General features: G+C 44.7%; 1 protein-coding gene across 1 annotated transcript; it reads left to right on the top strand.

Annotated features, from left to right (window-relative positions):
- Positions 1-550: 550 nt before the first annotated feature.
- cahz (carbonic anhydrase) lies at positions 551-10,442 on the top strand. Its single transcript, XM_070918321.1, has 7 exons — positions 551-720; positions 1,602-1,799; positions 2,802-2,920; positions 3,445-3,537; positions 3,622-3,684; positions 3,861-4,016; positions 8,193-10,442. The coding sequence occupies exons 1-7, from the start codon at positions 687-689 to the stop codon at positions 8,310-8,312; spliced, it is 783 nt and encodes a 260-aa protein (XP_070774422.1). The 5' UTR covers positions 551-686; the 3' UTR covers positions 8,313-10,442.
- Positions 10,443-17,699: the final 7,257 nt, after the last annotated feature.

The following is a 17,699-nucleotide window of genomic DNA, read 5'->3' as shown; positions in this document are numbered from 1 at the left end:
TCCAGGCCCCATACGGGCTCTGTCCGGCCCTGCACCTGCAGAGGCATGCGGGCATGAACATCGCATGCCCGCATGCCACCTTCATGAAAGCAGCACGCGCGGGAACCGGATAACGGAGATCAGTGAAGGCTGTGCAAGAGGCGAAAAGAAAACGTGGAATATTCAGGATATTGCGATAAAATCCTCACAGCTCACCCGCTCCGCAGCACTGAACCCTGGGTGTTTGGGATGGACGTGAAGGATGGTGCGTGGGAGATGTGCACGCATCGGGGGACTAATCCAGCTCTGCTAGGGGAGGACAGACAGGGATATAAAAAAAAAAATAATAAAAAAAAATAATAAAAAAGCGACCTGAGCATCCCGATTTTAAAAGGAGGAGGGGTGGATGGGGAGGTGAGAGCTCCAGGAGTGAAGGACGGGGCCACCATCGCATCTCCTCGGATGTGCTGCACTGTTCCGCTGAAGGACCGGGAAGCCAAACCCACCGGGGTTTGGAGGAGCCTATATAAAGCCCAGCAGCGGCGTTCCGGCGGATCATCATCACCACCATCATCATCATCATCATCATCTCGCCTCCTCTGCCTGCCGCTTTTTTTTTTGTTCGACCTGCAGACGGGACTCGGATCGGATCACTGTTTTTTTATTTTTTTATTTTAGTTTTCTCGTAGCACACAGCAGGAGCAGCCATGTCTCACGGATGGGGATACGGAGCCACTAACGGTGAGGAATCTCGCAGCATCCGGCCGGGTCTTCATGTGCTGGGTGTTCAGGTTGCTGTAACAGGTTAAGGGCATGCTGCCTCACACTGAGCTCAGGTTTTACTTGAGTTCAGACAGTAGCCTATATATATATATAGATATAGATATATATCTATATATATATATATGGCTCTCAACAATTACTTCAATAAATACAGCACCACAGCAGCCTGCTTTATAGTACAACTCCAGGTTAAGGTTAACAGAGCATTTCAATTTTAAAAGTTCCTTTAAACCTTTTAGGCCTTAACTTGCCCAGTTAGCTATACTCTGCAAGGCTTGTACGATGATGATGCAGGCACCACATGGGGAAACTTTTAAAAGGTGCACTGTGGGAGTTGAAACAAGCCCACAGAATGAACAGCATCAGGACACACACACACACACGCATTCATTTTTTTCATTTTACTGCTGAATGGCTCCAGGAACCTTTTAATGGATTTGAGGTATCACGTGAAAGACCTGCAAACAGCTTCTAATAAGACACTTGATCTTACTTTCCATTTCCTTTTTGAAAAGGCTGCTTCAGGGCAATGCACTAGCAATAATACAATGGTAACGCCATGCTAAGGACGCTGCTCACCTCGACCTTCGTTTGAGGAAGCGATCTGAATATCACACTGCCGCCAAATGGAACGTAGGCTTTTTGAATCTTTACTTTTAATGGAGCGTCATGAGGTATCAGGAGTACTTCTTTCGACACCACTGCCTGATAAAGCAAGGGTCTGGACAGAGGCGGGGAAAAGAAAGGGGAATTACTGTCTCAGTCATAATTACTTTATAGAGGATGGTGTTGGAGTGTGTATCAGCGCACTTATGTATTATTTGAATATGTATTTGTAGGACCTGACACATGGGTGGAAGGTTTTCCTGTAGCCAATGGGCCCAGGCAGTCTCCCATCAACATTGTCCCCAAGGAGGCCCAATATGACTCCACTCTGAAGGCTCTGAAACTCAAGTACGACCCCTCCAATGCCAGGGGCATTCTCAACAACGGACACTCGTTCCAGGTGGACTTCGTGGACGACACCGATAGCTCCAGTAAGACTCAGCTCGGCTCCTCGTGTTAGGGCATGGAGCTCACACACACACATCCACTGCATTAGTTGCCCTTGTATTTGCATGTTTTGCTCAGCTGTACAACCCCTGCACCACAAATGATGTGTAAAACATATTTACATAATATAATATAATGTAATATAAGGTTTAGAAAAATGAGCAAAAAAAGATTCTAGAGCCAGAATTCTCTCTTCTGAAACTGTGGCCCTAAATGATGAAAAAATATATATGCATATGTATTTCTTTCCAGTAAGTAAACTTTATCTGGCCCTCTTGTTTGTGCCTCCACCCCTGTTGTGTGTGCACAGCAGCAGATAAGAGCGTCTAATGATGTCAGCGCTCAGTTAACCCTGATCGGCCTTGTTTCATTATCTGGAGGTCAGTGGGACATCTGCCTCTGCTACCTCTGCTGACGCCGTTTGTTCAACCCTCATCCAGCGGAGCACATCAATATATGTTCCCAAAAAAATGACATGCAACTTCAACTTTTATTATTTATGAAACATAAAAAAAAAAAAAAACATCATAACATGTTGCACTCTCTTGAGTTTATTATGGCACCAAATATGTCCTGTATATTTAATATTTAAAGCAGCAGCAGTGACTGAAACTACCCTCAAGTGAAAATCCAATTAAGGCGGTACTTCAACTGGTTTAGGATTGCAAATTCACGCAGGACTGACAACTGACCCTTTATGCGTAAAATTCCGTGCAGTGCCCCCTTAAAAAAAAGATTAGTTTTTCCATTGACAGAGGATCTCTTGAAAGTAAAGTTTAAACGTACCATTTGGATTTGCACCTGCGCAAAGCGTTTCTTTGAGGTGACAGGACCACAGCAGCAAACATTACACACCCTACACCAAAAGTCCCAACATGTCTTTACACTTCGATGACGAGCATAGGTTTGCTTAAATTGCTGATGTCAAATTTGCCTTTTCCTGAGTGCGGTCTCCAATGACTCTGTTGTCGTTTTGTTCTGACCAGCCCTGACTGGAGGTCCTATTTCTGGAACGTATCGCTTGAAGCAGTTTCACTTCCACTGGGGAGCCAGTGACGACAGGGGCTCCGAGCACACCGTCAATGGCATCAAGTTCCCCTGTGAGGTACTGAAGCTACTGGAGCGTCTCGGAGTTACCTCAACGGGAATTCAAAGATGCTTACAGCTGATAAACAGATAGGGTGTGTGTGGTGTTAATGGTGATGCTATCCGGTCTTTGCAAAGAGGCTCAGGTAAAGAAAAATAACAATATAATTATTAACATCTGTTTCTCATGGTTCTTTTAGTATTTTGCAAAATCACAGGGGATTGGGAAGATGACTGTGAGGCATTAAAGACTCTGAAGTCATTAATGTGTAGTTCTTTCTGGGAATTTGGGGGTTTACATTCCACAATTGAAAAATACAATGGGTAATGAATGGGTCGATTCAAGTATCTTAGACCCAACATACGTAACAACAATCTGTACAATTAAAAAAGTAAAAGAGTTGGGGGTACTTGGACTCATGACCTCAGCACGTCTAACATCCTGCCGTTTATATATATATAGATTATAAAGTTTTGGGTAAGATGACACACTGTCTGTAGCTTGTGCCGTAAAAGTCAAACTCAGCCTCTTCCTCTTGTTAGCTTCACCTGGTGCACTGGAACACAAAGTACCCCAGCTTTGGAGAGGCTGCCAGCCAGCCTGATGGACTCGCCGTGGTCGGGGTCTTTCTCAAGGTCAGTCTGCGCCTGCGCCACAGACTAGGGGTGGGAAGATGCTTTGACAATGCACTGAATTAAACTGTGCGTGTTGTGCTCCAGATCGGTGCTGCCAACCCCAGGCTTCAGAGGGTTCTGGATGCCCTGGATGCTATTAAGACCAAGGTAAAAACAACTGTCCCTGAATTCCCAAAACACAGCTATGAACAGCGATATATAACCTTGGGAAAACCCAACCCAATTGCCATGGTTAACAATGAGTTACTATTGCTTTCCTTCCTTCTTCCCTTCTTCCCTTCCTCACTCCCTCTCCTCCATCCATCCTTCCCTGATGCCTGCAGGGAAAGCAGACCACCTTTGGGAACTTTGACCCAAAGACTCTTCTTCCTGCCTCCCTGGATTATTGGACCTACGATGGCTCTCTGACCACGCCCCCCCTGTTGGAGAGTGTCACCTGGATCGTCCTCAAGGAGCCAATCAGTGTCAGCCCTGCACAAGTACTTAACTTCTTTCACACACTTACTTGCTTTACCTATATAAAATCACAATGAGTAAGACAGAACACACACACAAACACACCAGACGCAGAAAGCAGGGCTTCAGTATTGTATATAATCTCAATATCATCACATATCAATAAGGGGTGTAACGATTCACCAATACGAATTGGAATCCGGGTATAATGTTAAAGATGCCATTACGCGGACCCCTGGATCGATCTAAATGTACCATGAACAGGCCGATAAAACGCAACGTTAGCGCAGTGTTGCTTGCAAGGTAAAAACAAAACATGTCCGACACGGGTTTACAGTGCACCATCAAATCGAAAGTTTAGAAGACGTTTGTATTTCATAAGAAGTAAGGGACATTGGACAAAAGTCTGGCCCTTTGTAAGGTCTCTTTGTAAGACTAAGTACCGCGGTAGGACGACATATCTCAACACGCACCTGGTGGGAAGGCATGGAGGAACCCACACGGGTGTTGCGGTTTAACGAGTGACCCCGTTAACTGGCGACTTTCAGCCAAATTAGTCTGTTGTTGTTGTTACAATGGAAAACAGAACGGAAATGGAAAATGAATGCCTACATTAAACTAATGTGTGTCAGACTGCATCATATCACACTGAATTGGATTGCACAGAATCGTTTCGTATTAAAACGTATCGCCCCTGAATCATATCATAGCCCATGTATCTAGATAGGACCCCTAACGTCAATATCACCTCTGTTTGCTGGCGAGCTCATGAATGCTCAAAACTGAGGTGATGGACCTGCAGGCCGTATTTTTGCTCTTCTTTTACATTAAAACGTTAATAGTTCATTAACATAGTTTCATTAATGACAAAACGCTGAACAAAAAAACAAAAAAACAAACAAACAAAAGAGCAAGAGTTAATCTGTAAATCAACTCCTCGGACGGAGCAACTACAGAAAAGTGAGATTATTAGCGCCGTGTCTCTAGATGACAGCGAGAAGTAGGGCTCCCTCTGAGACCTTTTCCACCTGTTAAATTCCACATTCTAACCTCAGACTATTCCCCACAGTGTGCGCGTGTGTTTCTTGTATAAAAGTGTTATACCCTTATAAAAGGGTTGGACCCCCCCCCCATGTCGACGTGTCCTTGAGCAAGACACTGAACCCTAAGTTGCTGATGTAGGTCAGCACCTTGCACGGCAGCTCAGTCGCCATCGGTGCGTGAGTGAATGGGTGAATGAGACCTGATCTTCAAAGCGCTTTGGGAACCGCGAAGGCCGAAAAGCGCTGTATAAGTGAAGACCATTTCTACCATTTACATGTGTCTATGTGCGGCGAACATGCACACAATACCTGCTGGTATGTCAGGTGGACATGCTGCTTCAGTACAGCTAGTGAGTCCGGCGGGACTGCGGCTGAATTCTCCTGTGGAAGCTGAAAATGTTTGACTTAAAAGGAGAAAATGAAAAGGATGAATGAAGTCAACAACTGCCGAATTAATTAACTATAATATATCAATTATATTATCTTGGAATAGCCCCAAACACGCTTCAGACTTTGATTTGGCCGTCACCTCGTGTAGTGTTTGTGCATGGTTTACGGAGCCAGAATTCTGGTCCAGACGCTGACAAGGTCAAGAGTGTCAGACGCCGTATCATGCTGTAGAGCAGGGTGGGTCTGAGTGCCCCGTGTGTCACAAAGATTACGCCGACTGCCTGTATCAACAGCGGACAGTTTGCACTCTATCTCTTAACATAAAGAACACTGCCACATTGTACGTTCATGTGACGTAAAACCCACATGCTAATGCTCACTTTTCCCTCCCTAAATGAAGCCTAGATGTAAAATGACTGTAATAATTATAAGATGTGTAGAGAAATATTTCTGCAATGCAGAAATGAACGCACCGATACGCCACGGCGCATGTACTTTGTTGTGACCGGGAACCGCAAGCATTGCTGAGTGAGCCTGCTGACGGAAACTAAATTCAGGCTCACCAGCTAGCTAAAAGCTAAATGGCTCCCAGAGGAGTTGTTGTTTATGCCACGTACTGCTGCTGTAGTTGTTTCACACGCAGCCAGATCTCTAACACTCACACTCCACCTAACATGCACTCTTGGTTGCAGTAGCTCCGTGTTCGGAGATTTGGCTTGTTTTTTCAGAGGGAAATGAAAGTGGTGGACATCTTCCATATACATCTTAATGCTACTATGTGCAATATGGGACCAGTTTCAGTGTGTGTGTGGAAGGGGGCTAACCATGTGTACATGGGAGATAACCTCCACAGAAAGAGGGTGGGGAAGGTAACTGCCCTGTACTACATTTAAAGATTAAAGATAAACTGGAGCAAGTGAAGCAGCTGATTGCATTCAATTCCACTTTTCAGCTGCTGGCTAATCATATAACATGATCCAGGTAGTCACTGTTTCCCTGTACAGTAGCAGAGCGAACGCTACTGTATTGCTGGCCTGTTTTCTCCCATGCAAATCAAAGTGCTCTTTAATTTGACCAACTGAGGATACAAGAGCTCATGGGAATGTGTCATCGTTCCTATGCAACACACACTCACACATTTGCATTTGTGAAATGATTCTATAGCCACAGAAAATGGTTGTTCCTGATTGGATGGCAGGTGTCGGATATCTGGAAAGTTATATATCCGAACTGTCTGTTGGGTTTTTTTGCACTGTACACATAATCACAGATTCTTGTTGGCATAGCGTTTATGTTGATACAGGTGATACACATATTGTGGTTACAAACTTTTTTCTGCTAAAAACTTGTATGTATGTGTCTGTTTGAATTTGAAATGTCAGTAAAACTGAATTCTCTGGCCCCTCACTAACCGTGACGTAATAGGCAAGACTCTGAAGTATATTTCAGAATGTACGTTGACCCCCCCCCCCCCCCACCCCCCCCCCCCCCAACTGGTAGCTGCCGCTGAGTCAAGTATAGACCCCTTTTCTGTTACTATTATGATGTTTTTTGTGGGCGGGGCTTAGGTGGAGGCAGAATAATTCCCAAACACGTTAGCTAACCGCTAGCTAGTGAGTTTTGTTGGTTTGTTTTTTAACAATGGCTGAAGAAACAAACCCCCAACCTGCTCTAACCAGCTTTTCCTCCCGTGCAACGGTGCGAACCACTGCGCCACCATGCCGCCTGGTTTGAACTGGGAGTTGAAGACCTTTTGGACAGGCAGCTGATCCCAATTCACCCTCACTACATGCCACCCACCCCCACCACCTGATCCAATTCGCCACCAGTGTCAGTGTACCTGGTACAGAACATCTTAGGCCAAAGATTTATGATCAACCATGCAGTCATATCAACAGTGTTGTGGACACTTGGGTAAAGACAGGAGCATCATCTGATCTCCACCTGGTGGCGAATTGGATCAGGTGGTGGGGGTGGGTGGCATGCAGTGAGGGTGAATTGGGATCAGCTGCCTGTCCAAAAGGTCTTCAACTCCCAGTTCAAACCAGAATAGTTTGTCCTGCATTCCAGAAGCTGTAGCCAGAGTTGGGTGCCTGTCATGGTGGAGCCTGCTACTGAACACCAGTGTTGAAGGAAGTGGTCAAGCTGAAGAAAGCCTTTCAGGCTCGTTCAGCTCAGGGTCCGGACAGAAGGCCAGAAAGAAAACTCTGTTGTTGAACCTGATTCCAGAGGAGCAAATTTGCCCATCCATTCTACGTGCACTTTGCGGGCTTGCGACCATGTCGTCTGAGATGTTTTATGAGGGGCACTGTGGTAAAATGGGGTGCCAGAGCCATTCGTACAATGGATCCTATCCTATTCTCTGCAATAAGTCAAGTACACATCTCTAGGAGGAGCTGTCCAAAGATGTGTTGGTAGTTCCTGGTGAACTGTGTACTGGCTGCAGCACCAGGTCCAATTCATGACAGATCGCAGTCCCAGCTTTTGAGTCCATATGTGTGAACAGCCCGTAAGGCTAAAGTCCAAGACAAGGAGGCAGAGCAGCAGGGCTGCCAAGTGCCACTGATGTAGGCAGATCCATTGTGCTGTCAAATAGATCATTGCAAAGTGGCATCTGAGTGGAGTGGAGCGCACATTCCAGGACACAGGTTCATTGACCCCTGTAAATCCTGCTGTACTCTCGCTGGTGATGATGGAGTTATACATGCACCCGCTAATGTGACCTTAACCGTCTTTCTCTTTTTCTTCTTTCTCCTTCCTCATTAGATGGCCAAGTTCCGCAGCCTCCTCTTCACCGGCGAAGGAGACGCTCCATGCTGCATGGTGGACAACTACCGGCCTCCTCAGCCTCTGAAGGGCCGCCCGGTCCGCGCCTCCTTCAAATAAGCCCTGCTTCGTCTTCATAGCGCCTCTGCCCCCTTTGCTCATCCTCTCCCGAACCTTCTTAATCCCATTGTTCTCCACGCGCAGTCTTTACTTAGCTTATATTAACCCTATTGACATTAACTTGAAAAGTAGAATAAAACCCCATCTGCTTACATGTTCTTTAACATAGACTAACTGGATGTATCTTGAATTGAAGGCATAAAGACATAGGCCCGATCTACACTTGTCATTTCAAGTGTCTCGTATTCGGATGAAATCCAGACGATATTTAAGGCTTAACTTTCTTACACTTCACTTTCATTTACGCATGAATTAATCGTATTTATGAGCTGCGAGCAGGACAAAAGTTTAAGATAAACGCTTGAAGCCGTGTTTTCCTTGTTGCCATGGCAGCCTTGTCGTTGAGACAGAGATCAGCGTCCACTTCGTGTAACTTTAGCTGCAGTTATCACAGGGACCGGAGGAGACAGACCTTGGATGTATTAAGTGATTCAGACAGTGAGTGGCTATTTCCAGGCCGCTCACTGATATAGTTGCACTACGGGAGGAGTAAAGATTGTGTATGTGTCTTGGAGAGACGGATGCATTTATACCTTTTAAACATCTACCGCCTCTTGAATGCTTTTACACTTGACTTTTTTGAGATCATACAGCCCATCAGATGAACCCCAGAGGCATGTAAATGTAAGGTACCCTAAGAATTTTGATCTATTCCAGCAAACAAGGGACTAGTGACCTACTGAAATTGTCACAACTACTACCAATTGAAACCCTGGCCCCTGATCTCTGGCCATTTTGGCCATAACATGTTATGTATCCCATTTTGGCCACGCTACAGCTAATAATCTAAATTATGTTCTGTATAGTGCGTATTGATGTGTGCCAAGGCAGTCTGCTTCATGATAGCCAAAATCCACCCAAAATAGAACTTTGGACATTTTAATAAATCTAAGAATTGAAATCATCAGCAATATACTTACTATTAGCATTAGTGCATTGATGTAAAAATGTATATTATGGGATCATGTATGCTATATACTACAATTGAAAAGCACACCTAGCCCATCCGAGGTGGATATAGGCCTGAAGCACATGCAGGGATATTGATCAATGACAATAATGATAATAATTCCTCCATCATTTTTAAAATATGAATAACAACTAAAGCATTTATCAACTTTCCTGAAGCTTCTTTCTATGCATTTCATTACGTTGCGAATTGTGCCGCAGACAGCTGCTCAGATTGTGAAAGCGAATGTTTTGTACCGATGTCTCATTTTGTCAGTTTGAGACAAAGTGGCCATACTATAAGTTTTGGACGTGACATTTATCAGTGGCCGCCACCCATCAGCTGGCATTTCTATGCAAGCAGATTTTTTTTGAGACTTACCGCCTCATGATGGTACAGTAATGACATGGAACGCCCAAGTATGTTGGGAGGGACAGTCTTACCCAGTATTGGCTGATGGTAGAGCCTGAGGCCATGTCCACATTAACGCATGAAAATAGAAAATGTTTTTTTTTCCTCTGTGTTGGGCCTCCGTCCATTCTGGGCAAACGGAGCTTTTTGCCAAAATCAGCCGGCACCCTGCCGTCACATCTGCATTACTGTGGTCATGGCTTCAGCCAACTTAATCTATCAGTGGCTCTACAGTACAAGTGTCACTCCATTTTAAAACTAGGACAACTGAACTACCTATCACCACAGTGCATTAAACATTGTTTTTTAAGACCCTCGCAAGACAGACCTGCTAAGTTGGAAAGAATTTAAAGGATCAGTTTATGACGAGACATTAACACGTAGGCCATAGAAGTTTTCATTCAGTTGTTGTACTTTGTCAGCAATGTCTACAGTCATTACTCCGCCCAGCTAAGCTGAGACCGGTGGCGGGTGTTCATAAGAGACCAGCGCAATGTTACTTTTTAGCTTTTATATCGAAAAAATGTATCGAGAAAAAAAAAAAATCAGCTTTTCAGATTGTGGCTATAGTGAAACAGCTGTAACCCTTTAAAGCGTGTCACTTGAAACTGCTGTCACGTCGCAGATGGAGAGATGTTTTGTGTGAATCTGTCATGTCTTTAATGGAAAAATAATTTTGATCAATAAAAATAAAAAAACCTCATAACTTACAGATGTCTCAAATTGTCCTTCTTGCTCACAACTCCTAATCACATATTAGGACTTTCAGATTTCAGGGTCACTCAAAGGGGGGGGGGTTTCCTTAGTCAACCACAGATAGTGTTCTTTGGCCATTCTAGCGATTGTAATGTCGTTAGTTCTGTTGGTCCACCATGAAATATTTCAACCGCCGTTGAGTGGATCGCCATGGAATTTTGCACAGACGCGAATGGTTTCCGGAGGACGAATCCTGTTGACTTTAGTTGTCCCCTGATCTTTTCCTCTAGCGGCGCCATGAGGTCGACAGTTATAGTCAACTTCGTGGTGGCTGTTTGATGGATTACCATGTAAGATGGGCCAAGTACCCGCAGTTCCCAGCGGATGGAATGTAGAAACTCCGGTGATCATCTGATCCTCCGTCACATCATATATTCTTAGTTTGTCCAATACGACTTTATGACCAAATGACCTGCAAAGCTAAAGACATCCCCATCAGCTTCGGCTGTACTTCCTGTTTGATGCCACAATTAGCAAATGTTAGCACGCTAACAGGCTAAACTAAAATGGTTTAGTAACAATTACTACATTTTGCATTGAGACTTTACATAATGCAGACAATTAACAAACAGGGTGCAATTATGAAATAAGATTCTATTATAAATCTATTACAAAACGGTGCTGCGGCATTTGGCAGGGGATGAGTGGTGTTGGCGTGATGTGATGTCCTTATGTAACACTGTTTGGCTGTTTGTTTGTGTCTCTACCAACAGTCCTTTGTTAAGAGTCCTTATTATCACAAACCATTAGCTGGACGCTCTTTGTTGGACAGTTGGCCACTAAACAGCCACTCTGTCGCTTAACTGTCTCTTTCGGTGTCTCGGCCCGGAAATACAGAACAAATGACTTGAGATGACGAGCAACATAGTAACAGAGAAAACAGCGGGGACAAAGTGAAGATCACTGGTACGCAATAAAGACTGAGGGGCTCCCATTGCCTTCAGAGGTCAGGAGAGGATTGCCACGGAGATAACTTTGTAGATGAGGATTATGGGGTGCACTGCAGCATCTGGTGGCTATGGCAACCTCGGAGAACGGCGATGCTGAGCCACTGGCGAGTGTTTCAGACACAATGAAAGTGATGACAAACGAAATCAACCACTTCAGGCTTGGACGAGATGACTGTCGTGATAAGTCTGTCATTGGCCGACTATTTCAGTCGGAACCCCCCCCATTTATTTTGCCAACGACTAAAAGCCAGTCCCAGATTTTACTCTTGCTCGGTCACTCTCTCTTCCTCCGCCAACGTCCTCTTTGGCCTCTCCTCCTCTGCCACGATGTCCGGACTGAGAGTTCCGAGCTATAGCTTCTTCGTTGGTGGTGTGTGACGTAGTGCCGCAAAGCGTTACGCACTTCTCGCGGGAGATTGTACCTGCCCATTACATAGTGCAGGGCCAGGCGTTAAGGAGTGGGAATGGGTATTGCAAGTCAGTGTACCAACTAAATGATACTGAAGCTGTTATTTTAAGGTAAAATAGTTACATAATGTTGCTTTAAGTAATGTTGTACCCATCTCGAAGCTGCCATTTTTAGTAGCTTTCAAATCAGCAAAAGTTCGACCATAATCCATCAAGTCTGCAGTGGTAAATGTTAACTGTTGTTTATTGGATTTTGGTCCAGATGTCCCGCAGCCCTTTTCCAGAAGGTAAGTGGAAGTTGAACAGTACATTGGTGGGTTCCCCCTAATGAATGAAAGTGTCCAGCTGGGAAAAGGATTTTCCACAACCTGGCAAAAGCAAAAGTTGCTCGGATCAACGCCTTCCGACTGATCTATAAATCATTAGTAAACGATTGATTAACCATCGAAGCTATTGAGAGTTCCTTGGGTTAGTCAAACACAGCCTCTCTCTGACCAGTGCCTGCCCCGAGAAATCAAAAGGCGGCGCCATGTCCAGTATTCAAACCCAGGACCTCCATGCCCCGACCTGGCAGTAAACCACCATGCTGTTAATATGCTTACACATTGCGTCTTTGCTTGCCTGCCTGTCCACTTGCGTGGAAGTGTGTGCTTGTAAGAAAGGGTCTGGTTGGGTGGGTGAGGTCTGGTCTCTGTTATCATCCCACAGCCACAGACTGGGGGGGGGGCTACAGCGAGAGGACAGTTCCTCAGAAGCCGCTCACACGGAATAATTATCAGACGCAGACACGGAGACAGAGGGTCGCAAACCCTCCTGACACATGCCTACGTGGATATCCATGCACCATTACTAACACAAACACACACACACACACACACACATGCATAATATCAGAATGCACAATAATGTCAAATGATACAAATGTATAATCAATACACAAAAGTGACAGTACAATAGTGTAATATGCACAGCAATAATAATAGGACACACTGCATGCCCAAAGACACAGTCCAATTAAAATAGCTTGTTAATGGTCCCGATGTCCTTGTCCACTGTCTCCTGTCTGATAAATCTGGAGAGGATATTAATGAGGACAGATGACCCAGTGGCTCCACAGAGCTACAAAAATGGCTAACAATGGCGTGTCCACTTCAAAGGCAAACTGGGGAGGTTTTCTATGTGTGTGTGTGTGTGTGTGTGTATGTGTGTGTGTGTTTCTGCATGTGTAGCGTGGCTGTCAGGATATGAAAGGAGCTTTGATGAATCTGAATGGGCTCTCTGCTTTCGCAGACTAGGCCACTGTTTTAGGGAGAGAGAGAGAGAGAGAGAGAGAGAGAGAGACAAAGACTGACGGCAAGAGGAGAGAGAAACTGAATTCTCACTGAAGATGGTTTGAAGGTTGTGTTGTGATTGTAAACATGATTTTTTATTTTTTTTTGTCGTTAATCTGCTTCTCTGCAGATTCTGCCCTGCTTTGACGGAGAGATGCATGACTAATCCTCTGTGTTAACTCCAAATATTACGTAATGAAAAGATTCCCTCACCAACTTTCTCTCTCTCTCTCTCTCTCTCTCTCTGGCACTACAGCCACCCCTCCCCCAGTACCATAGTAACGTACAATGCCACTCTCTCCACGGCTGAGTGACAACAGTAACCATGACAACTGCATGTTCATATCATAAAATATAGAAAAGGGGGGGGGGGGGGGGGTGCACAGGCAGCTTTTCATTGGAACAGTTTGCAGGCTGACCTGAGCAATGTGTTCATCTGTAAACAGAACTGTGGCTGCTCGCCCTCATGGGACCACACTGATTTGGGGGTCTTATGTATTATAATATTTGTATGTGTGGATCAGTGCAAAACAGTGCTACAAGATATTTTCTGGGTGCGCACAAATATGCGCCACGGTTGGCTAACAGTGCGGCACATTGGATAGGAACCATTCAAGGCCCACTGGAAGATACGTATAGCCCAGTCATGGTGTCGGTTACTTGACATGGAATAAAGCTGACAACGAAAGCTATTCATTTGGGATGAACAAGTGATTGGGTCTTGGTCACATTGTTCTACAACTATGGGTTTGGTGAGGCATTTTCTAATAAGGGAAAGATCAGCAGATTCAGAGAATCCGTTTTCTCAGTAAAGAGCATAAAACATGGAAATGGTTCAGAGAATCATTCATATAGTTTGGGTAACAAACTGGATGCTGTGTCAGTCTAGAAGAAGGAAAAGCTGATTTGTTCAATGTGCTGTCTGAATGACATAGAAAATGAGATTGAGATGGGGGGGGAAAGGCCTTTATTGAAAGAAACAGTAGGGCGAGGATAGTACCTGTACATGTTGGTGTTGCAAAGTGTTGTAAAGGACTGAATTAATTTCCTACAGAGGCTTTAACAGTGGGCCACCAAAAGTGTTAATGTATTTTCTCTCTCAGCACGATTGCTGACCGGTTACCATAACATCTGATTTTGGTGACTGTCATTCATTCCTAGACAGCCACGGAGAGCTCTGAGTACTTGGGCATCTGATGAGGATTTCTCCTGGATGTCCTCCCTCAGAAGGAGGAGCCCCCTGGGCTGGAGAGATTACAGGCATCTGGTCAGGACATCTGGGAAACAGGAAGTAGTATCATCACAGCACAGGTAGTACTGGTAAAAGGATTTGTTTTAAGGTCTAGGGGTTTTAATTACTGAAAATACCCTTTAAGATGATTCATCCCGGTGACATGATTTTGCACTTGTGCTATACAAAGCTTGAGATGAGGAATGGGAAATGCGTTGGGCTTTGACGCACCGCTGTTCTTCAAGTCAGCACACCTGTCATCTCTTTCTTCCTGAGCAGCTAGCACAACAGGTGAACTCCAAGCACTATGAGTAGGTTCAATAACTCAAATTTGACCTCCTTCTGGACTAGCACAAATTCCGTCTTCATACTACAGAAAAGGGCCATAAGAACTGTCGGTAAGGCTAGTTATATCGTATAATGTATATATATATATCGTAAGGGAAATTTTTGATTTAATTAATTAAGTATAAGTTAGGGATAAGGATAGACATCATATGTATAATATTATGTTGGAGTTTGTTTCATGTATTTGATATAATGCTTTAGTATTATTTAACCACTTCCATTGGTTGATGTTGTGTATACGAACTAAACTAAACTAAACAATTGAACTATATAAACTTTTCTAGAATGAACAAAGAACATCCAAGATCTGTTCCACTCTGACTCTCCTTATGTTGCATAAATGAGTTGCACGGTTGTTGCACTGAGTGGCTGTAACTCAGGTGGCAGTTGGGTTGTTCTTTAATCGTACGGTGGGTGGCTCAATCCCTGGTTCCCACTGTCTGCATGGACAAAGCGGAAGGAAGCCCTTCGTTCACGCCGCTGCAAGGCAGACCATATTAATGTTGTATCCCTTTTCCCCCCTGCGGCTCCGCAGCCTTTTCCCCTCAAACTGTACACAGTGCAGTCATTTTTGTACAGTCTCCTCTGCCGCATTCACAGTTCCATCGGGCGCTGTGAAAGCCATGGATGTCAATTTTTAATGTGGCGGGATATGTGGATGCACATTCATAAATGATTTTTCCCAGTAGGCAGGATAGGTTGATCCATTATGTATCTGCTGGCCTTTCGAGGCTGTCATGTCTGTCAGGATGTTAACCTTTTATCAACATGGCATCATGGCTGCTTAGACCTGTTTCGAGAGACATGCATCAAATGAGAAGAGAATGGCAGCAGAATATAAGAAATTCCCATGAAATCAATGTAATAAACATTACTTTGTATTATACTTTTGACTTACTTTATTCCACTCATTGCTGTGCGCTTTACTATTTATTTCCAATTAGCTTGTAGATTAAAATCATATACAGTATGTGGACACCTCAAACATACTTCCAGTCAACTGTTTGACCACTGGTCCAATGTGAAAGGTATATTTAACCGCAGGAAACTTTGGCACAATATTTATGCTGTTTACCACAAGGCCCGGACGACATGGTGATTCAGTGGTTAGCACTATCGCATGGGAGGTAGAGCAGGTAGGGGCTTCGACTCTCTGCTTCACCCCCATCCACGTGTCGATCGAAGTGTCCTTGAAACCCTATGTCGCTCCCGACGGAGGCCAGCACCTCGCATGGCAGCTCAGTGTGAATGAGTGAATGTGACCAGATCTGTAAAGCGCTATGGGAATCGTTACAGTCGAAGAGTCCATGAAGTCCATTTACCTAACCATGGCTGTCTCAATAAGTCCCTGAAGACTGTCCAGCTGATCCAGAATGCTGCAGCACGTGTACTGACAGGAATCAGGAAAAGAGATCATATTTCTCCTGTGTTAGCTTCTCTGCACTGGCTGCCTGTAAAATCCAGAATAGAGTTTAAAATCCCTCTTTTGACCTACAAAGCTCTTACTGGTCAGGCACCATCATATCTTAAAGAGCTCATTACCCCACTAGAGCGCTGCGCTCCCAGAATGCAGGGTTGTCTCCAAAAGCAGAATGGCAGCCAGACCCTTCAGCTATCAAGCTCCTCTCCTCCAATTATTATTATTAGTCATATTTCTTTCATTATTAAGGTTGTTATTGCTATTATTAGTCTATTTCTGTTATTATTAGTCATATTTAGCAGATATGCCTCGATCACTTGCTGGGGTGGGTATTGTCTTTTAGTATCCTTTGGGCTCTGCGCAGGGCAGTGGAGATGGCATCCTCTGTTGGTTCTGAGCGCAAAACTGATGAAGGTCCAAGTTGGCTGGGATGTTGCCTGTTGATGAGCTGGAGAGCTAGTGTCTGATAGCACTCCATCAGAACGGGGTGAGTGCCACAGGGCGGTAGTCGTTTAGACTGGACACCGCAGACTCTTTAGGCACAGGGACGATGGTGGCTGTCTTGAGGAAGGGGGGACAGAGATCCTCGCGCATGATGGAGGCGCTCCTGCTTTCGTAGCCTGTGATGGTCTGGATCACCTGCCACACGTCTTTGGTGTTGTTGGTGTTGACGTCTCTCTCCAGTTTCTCCTGATGTCTCCGCTTTGCCTCCCTGATGCCAGCTTTCAGACTCGCTCTAGTTCTGTATGCTTCCGTGCCACCTGACTGGAGGGCAGCTTTTATGGCTCAGGATAGGGCCCTCACCCCTCCATTTATCCAGGCCTTCTGGTTGAGGAAGGATTTTAACGTGAAAACTTTGCCCAGATGGTGACACTAAAGGAAATGTGGTCAGTAGTTATCCGGATATCTTGCGTCGGGACCAAGTGTTTGGACCTATATTGACATCCTTAGCACGTCCCATTAATGGAGGCAAGACAAAGCAACATTGATCTTTATTTTTGGAGTGTTTGGCTAAACTCTGTTCTGTTCTTGTTGTTGTGACTGTGCAGCTGCACGGAATACAACAAAAAAAACATCTCCAATAACACCGAAAAGCACCTGGAACTCTCAGACACTCACTGATATTGTAAAGGTGACCTTCTTTCATGTGCTCATATCTCGGGCAGACAAAATCGGAACATCTCTTTCAGAGACAGGTCAGCTGAGTTTGTAAAGGCGTCTACCTAACTTCACGTGCTGGACTACAGCCACAATCCTGTCCCCTCTCGAAGCCATTTAGAAATTCTGATCATCCAAACAAATCTCCAAATAAAAAGCGCCATTTATCACCTAGTAGGACCGCATTCCCCTTAATCACCAGCTACTTGCAGACGGGGGGATGAAGATATTCGTAATATATCTATAATGAGATGCCATTACGCATTTCTCATTAACAAAGGGGTCCAGACTACCTTGTTTAATGTAAAATATCATACTGTGTCATACTTCGGTTTGGTTTCTGTCTTGGCTCACGCACATTACCA

The sequence above is a fragment of the Enoplosus armatus genome, chromosome 14 (assembly GCF_043641665.1).
Source record: "Enoplosus armatus isolate fEnoArm2 chromosome 14, fEnoArm2.hap1, whole genome shotgun sequence".
Taxonomy (NCBI): Eukaryota; Metazoa; Chordata; class Actinopteri; order Centrarchiformes; family Enoplosidae; genus Enoplosus; species Enoplosus armatus.
Note: the sequence above shows the minus strand (reverse complement) of the source record. Positions and strands in the feature narration are given on the sequence as shown.

Bases quoted from the DNA above. Each gene is read 5' to 3' on its own strand.
- cahz (XM_070918321.1), top strand. From the start codon at position 687: ATGTCTCACGGATGGGGATACGGAGCCACTAACG. The intron at 2,921-3,444 runs GTACTGAAGCTA...TCCTCTTGTTAG, and splicing joins GCATCAAGTTCCCCTGTGAG to CTTCACCTGGTGCACTGGAA. The intron at 3,685-3,860 runs GTAAAAACAACT...TGATGCCTGCAG, and splicing joins TGGATGCTATTAAGACCAAG to GGAAAGCAGACCACCTTTGG.